The sequence below is a fragment of the Chionomys nivalis genome, chromosome 4 (assembly GCF_950005125.1).
Source record: "Chionomys nivalis chromosome 4, mChiNiv1.1, whole genome shotgun sequence".
NCBI classification, from domain to species: domain Eukaryota; kingdom Metazoa; phylum Chordata; class Mammalia; order Rodentia; family Cricetidae; genus Chionomys; species Chionomys nivalis.
The window spans coordinates 65,751,157-65,771,616 of record NC_080089.1 but is presented as its reverse complement, the minus strand read 5'-3'; the positions used below and the strand labels follow the sequence as shown (position 1 = coordinate 65,771,616).

The following is a 20,460-nucleotide window of genomic DNA, read 5'->3' as shown; positions in this document are numbered from 1 at the left end:
TTCTATATGCCAGATTTCTTATTTTTTTTCCCCTTCCCATGCCGTACCATTAGAAGCAAGTTAAGTCCAGCTCACTAACAAGGGGAAAGGATTTAATTTCTGTTAGAGGGAGGAATATCAAAGGATCTATGGACATATTAAAATAATCATTAATAAATATTTGAGGGTTACTCTGTGACTATGCAAAACATCCTGGGTACTTTAATGTATGAATGTTTATTCATCAGTGGGTCTGTGGTAGTTTGAATGTAATTGGCCCCCATAATCTCATAGGGATGGTACTATTAGGAGTTGTGGCCCTGTTGGAGTGTATCATCACTGTGGAGATGGGCTTTCAGATCTCATATATGCACAAGGCATGCCCAGTGAGACAGACCACGTCCTGTTGCCTGCAAGTCAAGATTTAGGACACTCAGCTCCTTCTTCAGCACCATGTCTGCTTACATGACACCATGTCACACCATGATGATAGTGGACTGAACCTCTGAAAATGTAAGCCATTCCAATTAAATGTTTTTCCTTTATAAGAGTTGCTGTGTTCATGGTGACTCTTCACAGCAATAGAAACCCTAACTAAGACAGGGTCTTCATTGAAACAATTATTTTTTTATACAAATTTATTTATTTATTTTTTTAGATTTATTTATTATGTATACAACATTCTGCCTCCATGTATGCTGACACACCAGAAGAGGGTGCCAGATCTCATTACAGATGGTTGTGACCCACCATGTGGTTGCTGGGAATTGAACTCACGACCTGTGGAAGAACAGTCGGTCGCTTAACCTCTGAGCCATCTCTCCAGCCCCCATTGAAACAATTATTATTGTGGAGATTTAACCACTAGTTTTTTTGTTCTTTCTCTTCTTTTCATTTATTTATTTATTTTTATTTATTTTTGGTATTTCAAGACAGGGTTTCTCTGTGGTTTTGGAGCCTGTCCTGGTCTCGAACTCACAGAGATCCGCCTGCCTCTGCCTCCCGAGTGCTGGGATTAAAGGCGTGCGATAGGGTTTCTCCTATGCAGCTCTAGCTGACCTGGTACTGATTATATAGCCTAGACCAGCCTCAAACTCACAGCAATCATTATGCACCCTCACTAGTAGAGGGATAAATGGTACAGAATAGAGGCTGTGAGAGGCAATCAATTTCAACCTCACTTCTAGGAGAGGGAGGACTTACAATTATTTTGTTTGGAGATAAGAACTTTAAAATCTACTTTTTATCTGATTTAAACAATGTCATGCTGCTTTCATTTAAAAAGGCTGTCAAGTGTCAATAAGTGTACATAGTGCATTGTGGTTACTCTTTCTATGTACCCTACTCTACCTCCCTCCCACTCATATTAACTCAATTTCCTCCGCACCTGTCCCTTTCCATATTCATTACTTTTAGTTTTGTTTTGTGATCTATTTAGTTTAACCAGGGGCATGTGTGTGGACATGATATTGGGATTAATTATTTGAGCCTGGTGTAAAGACCAGTGAATACGCAACTGAAGCAACGACTCCTCCTTCTCATGAATCAACCAGGGGGAGATAGTTCAGTAGTGAGGGTTAGTGTCCCGAGGCCCTGCTCCATCCATGTATGCTTGTTAATGGGCCAATTCTTGTGTAGAACCAGTATAATCACTGTAGTTATTGAAATTCATAATGACAATGGCTATTCATTACCCACAAATAGCATTTGCAACCCTTCTGCTATAGTGATTTATCATTTACATTTAAATAAATAAAGCTTGCCTGAAGATCAGAGAGTAAAACAGTCCCACTGGTCAGTTTTACAGACCAGGCAGCGGTGACACACACCTTTAATCCCAGTAGTCACACTAGTTTGCCATAGAAACTGGGTAGTAGTGGTGCACACCTTTAATTCTAGCCCTAAAGAGGAATATTAAATGGGAGGAGACAGCTCTCAGACATAGTCTCATTTTGAGATTCCTGGAGGCAGGACCACCATTTCAGACTGGCAATTTCAAACACCCAGTGGCTGGCTGTTTTACTTTTCTGACCTTCAGGTTGAGCTCCAATATCTGTCTCTGGGTTTTTACTAATAGTGTTACATTCTCCCTGTCTTCCAGTTCTTAAATTCTTTCTAACCCCTCAAATGAAATAATCCCTGAGCCTTGGAGAGGCTGGTACAACTATCTTCTGTAGGATTGAGCACTCAACTGTCATTTATTTATTTAGGTTTTTCGAGACAGAATTTCTGTGTACCCCTAGGCTGCCCTGGAACTCACTAGGGTAGACCAGGCTGGCCTTGAACTCAGAGATACACCTGCTTCTGCCTCCTGAGTGCTGGGATTAAAGTTGTACACCAATACTGCCTGGAAATTTATTCTTAATAGCTTTTATAGCAATGAGTCTCTATTGTTACTGAAATTTTGGTACCTCTTCGTGGTTGTTGAATGATACAGGAGAAACTGGGTCTCCACTTGAGATTCTTAGTCTCATTAACAAAAGAATTTAAGAATAAAGAGGAACCCTGTCTCAAAAAACCAAAAAAAGAAAAAGAAAAAGAATAAACTCAAATGAAAGCTCAAAAAAGAAAACAGAAAAGACTATCAAAAGCTCATGTGGGGCTAAGGAGACAGTTTTGTGAATAAAGTGCTCATTACATGAGCACAGAGACCTGAGTTTAGACCCCAGCACCCACAGAAAAGCTAGGCCTGATGGTGTATATCTGTAACCCAGTGTGGGGGGAGGGGAGGTAGAGGGAGGCACAGACTCTAGCCAAAACAGTAAGCTTCAGATTCAGAAGGGACCTTGTCTCAAAAAAATAATAAAGTTGGAGCAGCAAGATGGCTCAGCAGATAAAGGTGCTTGTTGCCAAGACTGAGAGCCCATGTGGTAAAAGCAGAGAACTGACTCCAGCAAGTTGCTCTAGGGCCCCTGTGGCATACATAACATAGAGAGGGACATTCAATTTGACCTGAGACTCCACACATTTACATACATCACAGCACACAGAGAGAGTACATTCAATGGCTCACATTTGGCTTCCAGAGTCTCTTATGAGGAGTAAATATCAATGACTTACTTCTGCCCTTAGTTGTTGCTGCTCCATTGCAATGATGGAGGCCTGAGGACTTGTAGACATACTTTCTTCAGGCTCCTTAAAACCTGGGGCATTCCCCACATCTCCACTCACAAAACTCACAACATTTTCAATCAATGTGTGAACTCCCAAAGACTTGGTAAGGTCAAAATCAGACTCAAAGGAGTAAGAGGTGTTTTGGAACCAATCTCTGGTATGTTTTAGGCGAGTCCAAGAGTCACTCAGAGATTCCAACTGATTATGCACAGGACCTACATGAAAATGGAGGAAAAAATCATATCAACAGCAATCAAGTAGAGAAGAGAACACATTTCCAAACGAGATGAGGGCTGAATGCTAGCTATCATACCAAGTGGTAAGAAATGGGTACTCATGTGTAAACGCATGCATGCACTAAATGAAACTGGGCAAAATGCTTTGAAAAAAAATAAAATAAAAAATAAACAGAAATTACAGCAATGTAAGAAAATAAAGAGAAAGCCTTGATGTATCAGTGTCTATGTAAGCGCTTTAGTAACACGCTACTAGAAGAAAATAAAGGCAGAAGCTGCTCTCAAAATGCTTAACTAAAAAGGCTCTGTAGTATTATACCATGGCACTACTCATGAGCAACAACAAAGGAGCCAATAAGACTCTATTGGTAAAACCCACTGAAAAAAGGATTTCTTCCAACTTAACATTACCCTCCATACCTGCAGTGACACATCAGCAAAAGCGAATGTTCAAGGGCAAGTAAACATAAAAAAGAGACATAAACATCGCTTTTGGGTTTTACTAACATAAGGAACTCTGTCATGTGCATCGTTACCTGAGGTTATAAAGCTCCTATATAAAGCAAAGTTTCACAAACAAGAACACATAGTATCTACTGTAAAATAGTAACTATATGAAATTATTCATGGTAATGCATTGATAAGTATTATTAGCTTGCTGATGAGCATTTTTAAGTAAAACCTTCAAACATCAAACTCTAACATGTAAGAATATAAGAACAACTTTCTAAATCATACTAAGTTTAGCTTTAAATAAAATATATTCATGTCCAACTCGTAAACTTTGTCTTTAAACGTTCTCAGGGAACTAATTACAATTTTTGGTTTACAATAAACATTCTTCTCATTGTTCTATGCATTGTCTGATTTTGTGTTTATATATTTATAATATTTTAATATAAACATAAAACTGACAAAAACTGGTATTGATTTGTTTTTCCAACCCATCTTTTCCTATCTCCTTGTACCTAAATTTTTATTAGTCTGAAGCTTAGACTTCTTTTTACTGCTACTGGATTTTGTCTTAACATGTACTCTAAAAAATAGATAGTGTTTAACTGCAGTCATTATTTTTCATGTGTATATATGCTCATGAATATAAAAGCCCAAAGTTGACTTAGGGTGTTTTCCTGGATTATTCTCCATTTTACATGTTGTGGCAGCATCTCACACTGAACCTACCGCTCATTGTCTTGACTAGTTAACTATTCAGCTTCCTCTCTCTCTGCCTCCCTTGCACTGAGGTTAACTGGTGGGCTGCCAAACCTAGCTGGCCCTCAGGTGGGTTCTGGGAACTCAAACTCCAGTCCTTATATGTACACAGTAAGCACACTACTGATTTATCCAGGTGGCCCCAATGTTAGCCATTTTTCACTTTTTAAAAGTATTGTTTATGCAATCATATATATATGATATATTCTTTTTATGTAATAGAATATTGCCAACATTAATTCAAATTACTATATGTAGCAACGATTCAGTTGTTTGGCTGTAACACATTATCCTATCACATAAGCATACCAACTTTGTGTATTAGGAATTCATTTTAAGGTAAACAACAAAATACGTAGAAAAAAACTGTACTTGTTAGTCAGAAGAGTTTGGAAAGATTACTACTTACACACAAATGTGTAGTAATATTTCATTTGTATTTTAATATATAAAGCTTGCCTGAAGTTCAGAGTAAAACAGTCGTACTGATCAGCCTTACAGACCAGGCAGCAGAGACACACACCTTTAATCCCAGTAGCCACACTAGTTTGCCATAGAAACAGGGTGGTAGTGGTGCACACCTTTAATCCTAGCCCTAAAGAGGAATATTAAATGGGAGGAGACAGCTCTCAGACATAGTCTCATTTTGAGATTCCTGGAGGCAGGATTGCCATTTCAGACTTGCAATTTCAAACAGCTACTGGCTGGCTGTTTTGCTTTTCTGACCTTCAGGTTGAGCCACAATATCTGTCTCTGGGTTTATATTAATCATGCTACACTAATCGCGGTGGGGAGGCGGGGTATGTGATATACGTGGAGGAGTGCGTGGAGGCTAGCACATATCATGGCCCATAAATGGAGGTCAGAGGACAACCTCAGATGTTTTGAGATAGGATATTTTGTTTGATGCTACGCATGCCAGATTAGATGGCCCACAAGCTTCAAGGTAGTCAGTCCCATCTTCTCTTTCTTCTTGCCATAAAGTGCTGGGATTATAAGAACACAGATGCTCCAGCTTTATGTGGGTTCCAGGGATCTGATCTCAGGTCTTCACAAGCACTCTGCTCACTGAGCCATTTCCAACGCCTAGAAATTCTTTATAATAAAAGCTCCAGGAACTGGAGATGAACTTCCACAGTAGAAAGTGGAACTTTTATGTCTAGCATGAAAGTAAAATCTTGGGTTCCATCTCTAATACAGAGGGGAAAAAAAATCTTTAATTTTCAGTTTTATGGAGATGAAAATAATGATATGAAAAAAATGACCAAATTACATGTATGCTTACATATGATATAGAAAAAAGTAAAATTCACGGGTATATAATGTAATGTATTAAGTTAAAAATATTTTTAAAAATAAAGCAGAAACTTAAACAAAGACACCCACTTCTCATTTTCTTAGGCAGTTCAAATTGAGGGCCTGTATATGGCCTTAACCAACAAACGTCAAGTTTTAGTTCCCTGTACTGGGTTTGTTTTACTTAATAGCAAAATTTCAAAATAAGGAGCCTTTGTCTTTTAGCATACATAAGGCACTTTTCAGAACAAGTTCCTAATGCTCACTGTCTGGTGTCAGAACCACAGAAACGAACTGACTATCTAGTTCAGTTTCCTCAACTGAGGAATCAGAAGCTAAGATGGATGAATCTGCCAAATTATCAACAGTGATTCCTTCATTCTATGTGAAGTAGATTTACAAATTCCTATTATTTAATGACTTAAAATTCACAGACCCATGGAAATTTCAACTATCTGGTCAATTATACAAAGGCTCAATCACTAATCTGCTAATAATGAAGTGCCTTTATTTACAGAGAGACATGCCATGGAATTACTAGCTACCCCCAAGCTAAATCCTTTCGGAAAGCAGGAGTTATGTGTCACACTGTAAACAGTCCAGAGATCCATAAGATCTCTGCCACAATTGTTCAGTTCTGCTACTAGAATCAGAAAACAGTCCATAAACAAATAAGTATGGCTGTATTTCAATTTACAAAAATGGAGAAAGGTCAGACGTGTCTAATTAGGTGTTGAGTACTTGATCCAAAGAAACACCTTATGAATAAAACAACAATAGGAACGATCCCACACCGAAGCACCCACTGAAGCACTGCTGGGGCTTGGTGCACACCTTTAACCCCGGCACTCAGGAAGAAGAGACAGGAAGAGTTCAAGGCCAGACCGTTCTACACAATGTGTTCCAGGACAGCAACATAGTGAGACTCTGTCTCAAAGAACAAACAACACAACAACAAAACAATACTAGGATAAATAAAATAATTACCACTGAAATAGTCTGGCATTAAAAAAACAGTTCAGAGCTCCAAAATTTAAACATATAGAAATGAGAGACAGAATTTTACTTAAAAAAAAAAACCAATTAAGTCTGGGTTGTTGTGTACTGTTTGATCTCAAATAGAACTTAATCTGAAGAACATATCAAAGGCTTCTATACCATAATTGAGATGAAGCCCAAAGCTTACTACTAACTCAGGCGACAACTAAACAGTTCAGCGAGACAGCGAGGCTGTTTACTTGTCCTTACAACTCTGGCTCTTAAATGGAATTTTCAAAATGAACATGGCAGAGCTGCAATACATACTTTATAAACCATAAAATATGTAGGCAAGCTAAAGGGGGAAAAAATTTAAACATGCCATCATGTACTTGCTTGAAGCTCTTCTTTTTTCTGGGGCTCAACTGGCCAAAAAGGAGTAAATACGCTACTACATGAGAACCAGAAGACAAAAGGAAAAATTTGATATAGGAGATAACATTTACATTCTTTATGTAACTTGAAATGCACAGATAAAATAGCATTTCGCCCACATATGCTACACCATGAAACATACATTAATAAATGTTACACCATGAAACATACATTAATAAATGTTTCCAGCATTACTTTAGCAGTAAAATGCTAACAACATATTAAAAGCCCTGAGAGACAGGAATTAAACTATACTTTAACCAACACAGTTTACCTAATAAGGCTTCTGATATTGTTTCTTAAATTGTTTTGAGATCCTACCATTTTCACCATAACAGCTTCAGCCTATACAGGAAATCAGTATCAAGACTCAGCAAAATATACTATCTGTGAATACTTGGCTCAATCTGCACAATTATGGAAAATCTTTTAAGTATTTGTCAAAATACAAAAATTGTCAACAATTTTGGTAAGTTTTGTAGAGAATTTGATAAACTTATGAATAAATGAGCTCATACTTGTGAAATGCTTAAAATAAGGTCTGGTGATAATGAACAGTTTATAAGTTTCTGAATATAGATTTTACTTTGTCCCTGAGATAACTTGCTTCCTGTTTCTTTTTAACAAAAAAAAAAAATTTTAGATTTATATTTATTATGTATACTGTGTTCTGTCTGTCTTTATGTTTGTCAGCACACCAAAAGAGGCCATCAGTTCTCATTGTTGATGGTTGTGAGCCACCATGTGGTTGCTGGGAATTAAACTCAGGACCTCTGGAAGAGTAATTAACATCCTTAGCCTCTGAGCAATCTCTCAAGTCAAGCCCTACCTTTCTAACAAAATCTATAATGTTATTCCTAAGTTTAAAATTTAGCTTTTTTTGGTTGTTGTTCCCCAGCTGAGTCTTGCTATGATGCCCATGCTGTCTGCAACTCTCCTGGCCTAGAATTTAACTTAGGCATCTCTGAAAAGATGAACAAGGTGGTCTGGCTAAAGGTTATATGCCCATTGCTTTGCACCTTCCACATTTGCTTTCAGATCACAGTGAAACTTTAGCCAGAATTAAGGGTTTAAAAGAACAATCAGCCGGGTGGTGGTGGTGCACACCTTTAATCCCAGCACTTGGGAGGCAGAAACAGGCAGATCTCTGTGAGTTCGAGGCCAGACAGGTCTACAGAGCTAGTTCCAGGACAGTGTCCAAAGCTACAGAAAGACCTTGACTCAAAAAACCAAAAATAAAAAAAAAAAGAACAATCATATTTCATGACCATGAATCTTAATAATCCCTAATGCCAAATACTAAGAGAAAAACAGGTAATAAACCCTTTCAAGGAGCTATTTTTTGAGACATTGAGCATACACTGACCACTAACTATTATCTATACACACATTTAATTTTAATAAGCAAGATATAATTAAATCTAGTATTTCTCTCCTTTTCCTCTTACCTGACTTTCAGTAAGTCAGCACCACTGAGATCAATAAATGGGAAAGCTATTCAAGCTAAAATTCTTGTTTTTCCTCCTCAAATACTTAAAATGAAATGCAAATAAAAGAACCCTCTTTGGCTAGACATGTGTTTGTTCACCATAGGACAAGTCACAGTTTCACAACAGTTTATGTTCCAAACAGTTCTCATACTTGACAAATTAAACTGACCAAGAAAAGATATGCATATTAAAGTTTATGACATCTGGTTCATGTTGACAAGTGAGTAAGAAATACAGTGGCTTACTATACCACCATTTAAAAGTAAAACAAAATATACACTTCCTCCAGTGTGCTCTAAGGATAATCACTAAATAGATAAGATTTATAAAAATTTAGAAACATGTATCAAGTATATCTTTTAATTAAAAAATTTATTTCATTTCAAACTATATGTCTATGTAGGGGGGAAGGCTGTGTACATGAATAACAGTGTTTTGTTTTTTCTTTTTGATTTTTTTCAGAGAGAGTCTGTGTACACAGCTGCACTCACATCAGTGATCTCGAAAGCAGGAGGGCATGTGATTTCCTGGAACTGGAGTCACACTTGTGTGAGCCTCTTGATACGGGTGAAAACCAGACCCTAGTTCCCTGCAACAGCACTATGTGCTCTAAGCCATTAAACGATTTCTCTAGACCCTCGTAAATATACTTTCAGTTTTTTTGAAGAAAGGTATATATTATAGTAAATAAAATAAAAATTTACAAAGTATGCATTTTTATTGTATATTAAAACTAGGAGTCTAAGACTGAAAAGCAACTATTTTGGGGCTACATTCCTAAGATAGTAATTGCTATTTCAAGTCACTTTTTCCTAGGAATAAAATCAAAACCAAATTTAACATTAAAACAGAAAAATTAACACAACAAATTGGTACCACATTAAATGATGTAATAAAATTTCAAATAACCACTTTGCCTCCCTATTATAAGTTCCCAAATAAGTAGTTATAAAAAATTTCCATGAGTGCCTCTATGTGCTTTTCTTTTTAAAAAAAAAAAATAATAAAGTTAAATTCCAACAAGTTAATAGGGAGGTGCTAGTACTACCTTGAGACTTTTAAGGAAGACAGTTTGTCCAAAAATGAAATTATGATTAACGTATTAATTTATATCTATTCAGAGTTAAAGCTATAGGAAATCTATATTTAGTTTTATAATAATTTTGAAAAAATATCAAAAGGCAACAATTCTAGGTTATAATTTAAAGATGTTGATTCACAATTAAAATATGGGCTACTCTGAATTCAAAGGTAAACATGGTACTTTGCTTTGTTTAAAAGATACTGCTTTATTTCATCCTGGTATGATTAGGAGGATTAAATATAAAATGTGAATCTCCAAGAGCATTAAAAAAATGTGTAAGAAAATAACTACAGTCACTGGACTACTGCTTACAAGTTCAGCTGTGACAGAATTGTTAGCAAGCTCTCACACTATAGGTTAGCTCCCCTTGTGCCTCAGCAAGTCTGCAGCTGTCCGCTCCTGCAGCAGTGAGCACTTAGTGCTTTAGCATTCTTGCCACCGCTACAGAGTGCTGGGAATATTGGCACGTGCTACCATGCTCAGATTTAACATGTTAACATCGAACAACACTCACCTGAGCTAAACAAGTCAGAGAAGTAAGTTATATTCCAAAAACTTAAGTGTTAAAAGCAAGCAAACCATCAATTTCCAAAGTGTTTTAAAATAGAATGTATATTGCACAATATGTTAATATATTTCTCTTATATCACAAATAACTTGTGATTTTTAAAAAGAAACCTAGAACCTTTGATACATTATAATTTCAAGATTTTTCAATACAGAAAATATCGGCTCTGGGCCTTAATAGTCCTACTATTGTTTTAAATTTTAGTCAATAAGAGTAATGATGTTTCTTCTGCTGAGTGTGTATGTATATATATTATATATATAGCATATATATATATATATAATATTTTTAAAATCATATGACCTATGGTATTTCTTTCCCAAATTCCGTATCTTCTTTTCTTTGTCTGTGGTGGTTTTGTTTGGTTTTGGTTTGTTTTTTTTACATATGGGGAGAAGTCTAAAGCACCAAGAAAGGGTTCATTTTGAAGAAGAGAACACTGAATATCACAAAACCAAAAATTTTTCACAAGCTTTCAGAAAACAGTCACTAGTAAAAATTCTTAACATTTTATATTTTTATAAAACTATCATATACAAGGTTTTAAATGAAAGTAAAGTTAATAATAGAATACTAATATTTAAGATTGTTTTCAGTTGCCCTTGGATTTAGCCACTGCTCTTTTCCTCCATTTGCATATGCGTTAACCAACGCCCACTTTCATAAGTGTTAATAGACACTCCTTAAGGTAGAGCTACTCAGAAAAGACTCCTGGAAATACTATGAAGTTGCTCCTCATTACATGCCACATAATAAAATGTTTATTACATGCCACATAATGATTATTGTGTGTCATATAATGTTTATTACATGCCATATAATAAAAGAACAAAAGGGGAAAGCAACCTAGAAACTTTCTACTTGAAGATGCGTATGTATGTGCGTATCGGGCAAGTCCATTAGAGAGCCAGAGCACTGTGCATATAACATCCCAATAAAAACAGACAATGTCTCTAGAATTCTATAAAATTTTTAAAAAATGCTTCTTTTTAACAAAACACATGAAAAATCATACAGAACTAATTATTAATTTGTATGGATTCCCAGATTTTAAATGTGCGTGCATTCTGAAGAAAATTATCTTCCTTCTAATGTTCTAAAAAATTCTTCTGAATTGCTTTTGACAATGATATCCCAGTAACAATAAGATCTAAATGTATCAGACAGAAAAACAGCTACTTAATTTAAGCTGGTATTTAGTATTTTCTTAAGATTTACCTCTCTTCCGATGAGATGATGCCAAATCCAAATCAACATTTCGCCGGCCACTCTATTACCAAAAAAAAAAAAAGGAAAGAAAAAGTTTAGCTGAGAAAAGTTTTTAACATTAAATAAAACATTAAGATGAAAAAATATAGTTACAGCAATGCCCTTTTTTTCACCAATCAAGTCAGAGCAGCAACACACGCACTGAAAATAATTACAGAAGTGCATATACACATAACTTCACAGACATTAACTCAAGCAAAAAGTGATGGAGGTGGGTCTTCCGTGTAATTATTTCGGAGCATAAGCTAAGCCATGCGGGCGGCCGGGTGTATTAATTACCACAAGAAAAGAGCAGTTTTCTTTGCTGCTACTTTTTTCTCATCCTTACTTTCATCTTCTAGTTACATAATATGTGAAATGCCTCAAACCACTGCAATACTGTCCTGTTTCTGAAAATTACTACTCTTTCCTCTCTCTTTATTTCCCTTTCTTTTCAAACTCTGCACTAGCTTTGAGTGGGAATTTAGAGATCATCTGACAAGTATACTAACAAAAAGTTACCCAGCTCTAAGCATCTACTGGCCTTCTAAAATATTTGTAAGTTTTTTTTTATTTTAATCTGTTAAAATAGAGAAATCTCAAACTGATGGAACTGTAGACAGCTTAATGGAAAAGTAAATGCTTTCAGGAAAAACAGAAGTCTACTTTATGTATATAGGGTGGTGGAGGGTATAAACTGTATACTCAAGTATCCATATGCACACCCAATCATACATAAACTGTACATTGCTTAAATTCATGGATTTAACATTATGACTATTTCAACTGTACTTTGATAGTGTTTCACATAAACAAAAGAATGAGTGTCAAATAAGACTGCAAGAAACTAAGAAATGAATCATTTGGTAAATACTGTAGAAAGTCTTCATCTAATGAACATACAAACACACACAAATGCACCTATGTGTAGGTAAACATTTTGTCTTATATGTCTATACATATACATTAACAGAAAGTGATTCAGTCTCAGGCCATTCCATACTGGATAAACCAAACTCATCCAACCAGGCTCATAAAGTCATTGCTATGCTATGAAATGTTTCCATGCATGTACCTTTGCTCAAAGAAGAAATTAATCTTGTCTCAAACCTAGAAATAGCTATGTCTGAATTGTCTTACTCTTTTAGACACTTTGAATTGCACAAGACTTCTTCCTGTTTGTTGGCCCCCACCACTCAGAATATTCCTAGTGATGCATAAATCTTACTCAGGGCTTTGTCTTACTGCCTAGTCTTGTTTTTCCCCCTCGGAAACAGGGTTTCTCTGTGTTGCCCTGGCCATCCTGGAACTCACTCTGTAGACCAGGATGGTTTTGAATTCAGAGATTTGTGCTGCCACCAACGCCAGCAAGTATTTGCTTCTTAAATGCTAAATCCTTTTAGTTCTGAAGTAGCTAGGTAATTGCTTATAAGAAAATAATACAGCTGGGTCATGGTGATGCACGCCTTTAATACCAGCACTTGGGAGGCAGAGACAGGTAGATCTCTGAGAGTTCAAGGCCAGCTTGGTCTACAGCCTGAGTTCCAGGACAGGCTCTAAAGTTACAGAGAAACCCTGCCTCAAAAACCATCCCCTTCCCCACAAAAAAAAAAAAAAAAAAAAAAAAAAAAAGATTATAATAAAAATGTTGATGAGAATTGTAGTCTGGATTCAAATGATTCAATGAATGTCAATCAAATAGGGTTTGGTATACTTTGTTTTCTAAGACAGAGTAGATAATTCACTATAAAATTTATTGTACAAAAGAAGGCTCAAACAAAGATTTATCATTGAACTAGTTAACTTGATTTATTTGAAAAAAATTTATATTTCATTCACTAACAATCCAGAGGCACTGCGGGACATCAAATATAAGAATAATGGGCTACCACCTACTAAGATAGAGTACAGGAGAAGAAGATTAGGAAGAAGATGAATCCACTATTGCATAGGCTAAGACTGGGGCAGACTAACTCATCGAGTGAACTATGCAAGAGCCAAGTCTATGAATCAGCACCTTAGGAAGAAGACAGAGCTGAAGATCAAAATAATAAGCAGACAGGTGGTAAATATTTATGTAATATAGCTATATTATTTCTATTACAAAACTTTCGAGTATGTATATGCCTAAAACAGATATAAATTACTTTAACCAAAACCTTATATATCTATAGCTTGAAAGCAAACCTCCTTCTTTAGATATACCTACCAGTGCATAACCCTCTTCATCTGATTCAGGCTGAGACAAATCAGATTCACTCCTGGATTTGATCAGTCTGTAACTTGGACTTGCGTGAACTAGTCGGCTCTCAGCAGTGAGACTTTCACTCCTGTCTCGCATGCACCAAGAAAAAGGTTTTGATTGAGGACTGTTAGTGAAAATAAAACTGAATGGAATTAACAGCACAGAGATAATGTACAGTGAGGTGTCATTACATCTGCCCACAGAAAGACTGGCTTACGTAAAACATAAAACCTTTCAGAATTACATCAAGTATTTTTATACCACTTAATTAAATTACAGAGAAATGCAAGTAATTTTTGGATATTTGTTAACTGTGGTGGTTTATATGTACAGAAAACTTACACCTTATGGAACCAGAAATTCAGATTGCAGGCTAAACTAGCACTACTGTTTATATTATTTTAAATTCACCATAGTCAACTTGTATTTCTTTCTCTGTTTTTGATATTTCAGAACAGAAACTCATTGCAAGAAATACCTAAGGGAAAAGAACAGCATTTTCAGTTTCCAGTAGGCCCACCTGGTCATAAGTCCACTGCCTTCAGAGGCACTCACAGAAGGCTGCTGCAACTGTCCTTCTTCCCTTCGTTTCTGAAGCTCATCAATCACAGGACTTACTCCCAAAATCAGAAGTGCACAGCGATGAATCACGGAGTTGCAGGCGGCAGTGTACACATCCTGCCCCTCAGGAAGGTCTGTGCTGACCCTTCGCTCTTGCTGAGACTGTGGAGGTGGGTCATCAGCTCGGGCCCCAGATCCTGCCCCACTGCTCATTCTATCTCGGTCTCGGCTACGAGCTACTTCTCGGGCTGAGAGGAAACACTGAAAGATTTCTGTAACATGCAACACAAAAACAAGGTCTTAAAACACATGGGGAGAGAAGAGCAAAAATAATAATAATAATAATAATAATAATAATAATAATGAAAATAGTCAAAAATTTTGAATGAAAACTTACTGAAACAGGGAAAAATTAGTTTTTAGACAATAAATACAGTATAGTAACAAAGTTATATCAAAATGTCATACTTATAAAAATTTCAATAGGAAATATGCCTATACTTTAGAATTTGGATTTGGCTGGTTCCACCTGAAAGAGTTAGGGTTGTGACATCTTAACACACATCAAACTGGTATACTGACTGTTTAGGTGTAATCACATGAGACCAGGGACTTTGGAAAGAGATACTTGGCCTGTCTTTTCCTCCATGAAGCAAGTCTAGTAGACTCTTTTGGGAGGAGATATCTTCATAGATCAAGAGCAGAAAATAGCATCAATCACCAAAGACTGGCAACCAGACTGCCAAATCAGACTAAGCAAACTCTCCAACCTCAGCTTCCACACCTCCCCCTGCCTCCCATATTTCTTTATAACATCCTTGGAAAGTTTCCCCTACTCTAGGTATTCACTTGTTTGTCCATTTCTTAAAGTAATTGTTATTTATCAACAAAACATAAAAGCATCAATCTTTAATCATTCCTTTTGGAATTCACTTTCTTATGAGGATTCCTATGTACACACGAAACTAATAAAAATTATATGCATTTGTTAATCAGCTCTTATATTAATGTGATTCTTAGATCCAGTCAAAAAGGTTACATTAAGAACCAAAAAATGGCCGGGCGGTGGTGGCGCACGCCTTTAATCCCAGCACTCGGGAGGCAGAGGCAGGCGGATCTCTGTGAGTTCGAGACCAGCCTGGTCTACAAGAGCTAGTTCCAGGACAGACTCCAAAAACCACAGAGAAACCCTGTCTCGAAAAACCAAAAAAAAAAAAAAAAAAAAAAAAAGAACCAAAAAATGGCAAAGTGAGTCCCCCCTCCAAGATTTCAAATCTTACTAGTGAGTTGGTACAATTTTCAAAGTGTGGGCCCAGAGTAGCAGTTATAGTATTTGTGCAACTGTTAAAAATGCAAGTATTAGGCCCATGCAAATTTTCGAGTCAAAAGTTCTAGGAATAGAGTTCATCAATGTAACAAATACTCTGACTGGTTCTAAAGACCAATATAAAGCTTAGGAACAGAGTCCATCAAAGTAACAAGTACTCCGACTGGTTCTGAAGACCAATATAAAGCTCTAGGCCAACGGTTCTCCACCTTCTGAATGCTGCAACCCTTCAAGTGGTTCCTCATGTTGTGGTGACCCCCAACCATAAAATTATTTTTGTTGCTACTTCATAACTGCCATTTTGTTACAGTCATGAATTATAATATAAATATCTGATATGTAGGCCCTGTGAAAGGGTTGTTCTACCCATCCACCCCTAAAGGGATTGTGACCCACAGGTTGAGAACGGCTACTCTAGGTTAAATTTAAAAAAAAAAAAAGAAAAAAGAAAAAAAAGAAATTTGCTCATTTCTGAAATGTTCATTACTTCTGTATGAAGTAAAAGGGCAGGTTATGAGGAAAATAGACAAATTTCAGCTTATGTATAATAAAAAGCCTCTCTCTACCTTCCTAAGTTTGTATAATTTCTCTATTATGAAAATTTATAAATTACTCTATTTCAAATCCCTGGCCCAGTGCCTAGCACATCGTAGGTGTTCATAGGTTATAGCTAGTTTATACATTACCACTCCCCAAATGACTATTATGCTTTCTTTTATTGTAATAGAAAGCTTGACTTTATTAGTATGTTGTCCTCTCTAACCTCTTTTCCAGGAATTTCTGAATTAATTTTTAAATTTAACTATGGAAGTTCTCTCAGTTTAGCTAGTAAAATTCTACTAGTCACTCCCTATCTGTGAGCTCCCTTCTTCCACCTTATCTTTTCTTTTTTGTTTAAATTGTTTTTAGTTTTCTTTTGAGAGATATAAAAATAATTTTTAGAAGTACACAGAATAAAAATAAACCAACAATGAAAGTAGGGGATACAGATCAATGGTACAGTACTTGCCTAACATGTAAGAGCCTAGAGTCAATTTCTAGTGCCACCTCCTTGTAAGCTGAATATAGATACAAACAATGTTAAAAACAAAAATAAAGCTGGCCATGAGGTTGTAGGCTACAAATATGCATGTTAATGTAAAATAGCCAAGTCGCTTAAGAATATAATAATTCTCTTTTATATAAATGACTATATAACATATAAATATCTTTTAAAACTTATCTGGAGGTTTGGAATATAAAGTATAAAAGCTTTCATTCACCCACTTCAAGTTATTCCCATGTCATAGTTCCACCATTGTTCTTATGCCTTGTACCTACCGAAATAAAGTATAAGTGAAATTTGTAATTTTAAAAGCTTTACATATAGAATACAATTTGGACCTCCTAATTGGAATAGTAAGGGGCTCATTTCCTCACCACATAGAGAGGTCTGCCAGCTGGATGAACAGCATGGTACCTCCAAGAGGACTATTTTGAATAACTTTATTTAAAGTCTCTTTAGATGTCATTTCATGCATGGAATTGAGCTGAACAGAAACTGAGATGCTTGCCTCCTTTGAGGCACCTTCAACCCAGAACAAAAGCATTAGAGCGGCACTATCCTGTGATGTTGGCTAGTAAGAAAGATGGACTTACTGCCAGCTGTCATCACTTCATGTTCCCGTTCTTCCTCCTCATCTTCTGGCTCTGGATGCCCATCCTCCCTGTCTCTCTCAGCCTGCTCTTCCATTTCAGCTTCTTCATCAATGGTTCTGGTAAAGGAATGCTCTTGAGGATCAATATCTGCAGAATCTTGGTTGTCTGAGAGCTTAAAGAAATAATAGGAAACTACACTGAACATATTTTTCCAAATCTTTAAAAAGTTTTCATATAAGATCAACCCTCCTTCTCTTCCCTCCACTGCCCAAGACAGGGTTTCTCTGTGTAGCCTTGGCTGTCCTGAAACTCTCTCTGTAGACAAGGCTGGTCTCAAACTAAAAGAGATCCACCTGTCTCTGCCTCCCAAGTGCTGGGATTAAAAAGCATGTACCACCACTGCCCAGAAAATCTTAACTTATATCTTAGAAAATACTGCTGATATCAATAACACATAATCTTTACAAATGATACACTGATAAACTTCAAAGATTCCAAAGACTATATGCACATAACTATATATACGGATAGGTATATGTTTTTTCTTGCCTGGTATTTTCATTGAAATGATTTACATTTATTCTGCTGTTTGGATACAAACTACAGAACAGCAATAAAACTTACAACATGACAAAAGCACAAAAGGTGATTTTTGTTAGTTGGTTTTGGGGATTTTATTATTGATTGGCTGGGTTTTTTGTTTGTTTGTTTGTTTGAGACAGGCCTCTCTATTTACCCTGGCTGTCCTGGAACTCACTATAAATGCCAGGCTTGTCTTTTACTCAGAGAACCACTTGTCTCTGCCTCCCAAAGTGCTGGGATTAAAGGCATGCGCCATTATTAGCAAAATGTGATTACTTGATTCTACTGCTCCCTTCAAGTTCTCTATGCTATTACTCTGTAAAAATCATGTCTGGGGGTGGGGGAGACAGTGCTAGGGATCAAACCCAAAGCATTACACATGCTTGACAATCACTCTACCATATAACTATAACCCTAGCTTACCAATAATTCTAAATTTAAGAGAGCATTTTTCTTAAACTTTTAATTTTGCCCATGCCCCACAAAACCCCCAAAGTTCAATATCTAGTAAGAACGATGTTAACTTAGTTTCTCATGGTGGTCATGCTACCCAACAGTTATCTAGACAGAAGAAAGAGTCCTGATAACAGATACTTGGAGAGTCAAAAATATCATAACTAAATAATTCATCTCATAAATTTCAATACAAAATACACATGAAAACTTTCAACTAGAATCATAATAAAGGTTATTTGTGATTCATAACCAGTTAATAACTTAGAAATTTCACAAAATAGGAATACTTAGCAGTGATGACCATATATCCCATATTTACTTTCATAATACATGAGTTTCAAGTTGGAGACTCAAAAAATGACAAATTAATGCTTCCTATAGACTTTTAAGGTCACTCTCTAATATTTATATCCATATATACTAAGCCAGTACGTGTTGATGTCTTGTCTATTGTTTATGCTTAAGAACTAAATCACGAAGAACAAAGGATCTGATATGTCCCAGCTTTAAAGTAAGCACTGTGAAGAGGATGATCTCAGGCTTGTTCTTATAATTACAGGGTTGCATTACCAGAATCATCAAACCCTTTCAAAATCATTTGTTGTCAGGATTATTTCTGGATCATCCTCAGTCAATGGCCTCAATCTTCACTTTCTGAGTGCACAGTTCTAATTACAGAAAGACTGATATTTTTTATCTAATTTTGTCCCTTTTTTCGCCTTTTTCTATAGAGTATTTTTAAAACTTTCCAGTTTTTTCCTTGTTTTATTTTTTGTTTCTTTCAAGACAGGATTTCTCTGTGTAGCCCTGGCTGTCCTGGAACTCATTCTATCAATCAGGATAGCCTTGAACTCACAGGGAACCCCCTGCCTCTGCCTCCCAAGTGCTGGGATTAAAGGTGTGTGCCACAACCACCAAGCACTTTCAAGTTCTTGTATGATTCCTGGATTTATTTTTAATCAATCTGAGACATCTGCTAATGTCCCTGGTAATTTCAAGCACTCTAAGTTAAACAAGGTAATTCCAATGTAGCTTAATCAATAAAAAGGAAAACTGCCTATGATATGGACAAGCCAGTTGGTCATTAATATCGATGTAGACAAGGCTATTACATTTCATAAAAATGGGGTAAACAAACCCCAATTCTTTCATTCTCCCATCATTTTTCCACGAGAAAACATGCTATCATGTTTTGAACATCTGTACTAATCAATTGTTTTTCTTTCATAAAAACCAATGTGGGCTATCTCTGACAAGCTTGCAGAAAAACATAGAAATTAATTTATTTCCAACTTTACCCATCTGTCTCGTGATGATGACCTGGTCTGAATAAGTTCAAGGTTCTTGCAAGCAAGTAAACGACTTCGAACTTTGTATACACAACGGTACACTTCTGATAAGCTTTTACCAGGTTGGTATCTAAATAAAGAACCAAAATAGAAAAGTTACCTAATTTCTAACATCATGAGAGCAAATATTTGTCTGAGGATAGTTTTTAAGTTACTTGCCGGCTTTCTCCACATGCTTGACTAAGTAAGTTTGTGTGTTTGAGAAGTGCTGCAAGAACAAATCTAGACACAGTGTCCAAGAGGGACTCATTACTTAAAGTTGCACTGTCCCAATCTGAAAATAAAAATAATACAAACATTTAAAAGGACCCATAAAACAGTTCCAACATAATATTAACAGCATAAGTTCCCCGATACTTGAATTTTACCAACTTTCTCACCAACTACTTGACAAATGAACATACTGTTTCAGGTGCTGTGGACACAGTTTTGAATAAAACCACAACTCTGATCTCATGAAATTTGAATTTTGGTGTAGGGTTTGGAGACAGATGATACAGTAAGTGAATATGATAGGGAGGGCTAACGAGAGAAACAAAGCAAGGCAAGAACCGGGGTGCTGTGTTGTGTAATTACTATTCACACAGGGTTCTCTGAACAGCTTTCTGATTTGAGCTCTAAGTGAAGCAGGGGAAGAAATCTCATGGACACAGTATAACATT

At 36.3% G+C, this 20,460-nt stretch overlaps 1 protein-coding gene across 6 annotated transcripts in view; it reads right to left on the bottom strand.

Annotated features, from left to right (window-relative positions):
* Positions 1-20,460, bottom strand: part of Herc1 (HECT and RLD domain containing E3 ubiquitin protein ligase family member 1) — a 172,797-nt gene that overhangs the window by 84,318 nt on the left and 68,019 nt on the right. For all 6 annotated transcript variants that reach the window (XM_057767484.1, XM_057767483.1, XM_057767487.1 and 3 more), the window contains exons 20-26: positions 19,958-20,072; positions 19,748-19,868; positions 17,412-17,583; positions 14,406-14,718; positions 13,850-13,970; positions 11,611-11,662; positions 3,040-3,308 (exon numbers count right to left, since the gene is read on the bottom strand). In XM_057767484.1, the coding sequence (XP_057623467.1) occupies positions 3,040-3,308; positions 11,611-11,662; positions 13,850-13,970; positions 14,406-14,718; positions 17,412-17,583; positions 19,748-19,868; positions 19,958-20,072 (1,163 nt within the window). The remainder of the gene's footprint in view (positions 1-3,039; positions 3,309-11,610; positions 11,663-13,849; positions 13,971-14,405; positions 14,719-17,411; positions 17,584-19,747; positions 19,869-19,957; positions 20,073-20,460) is intronic.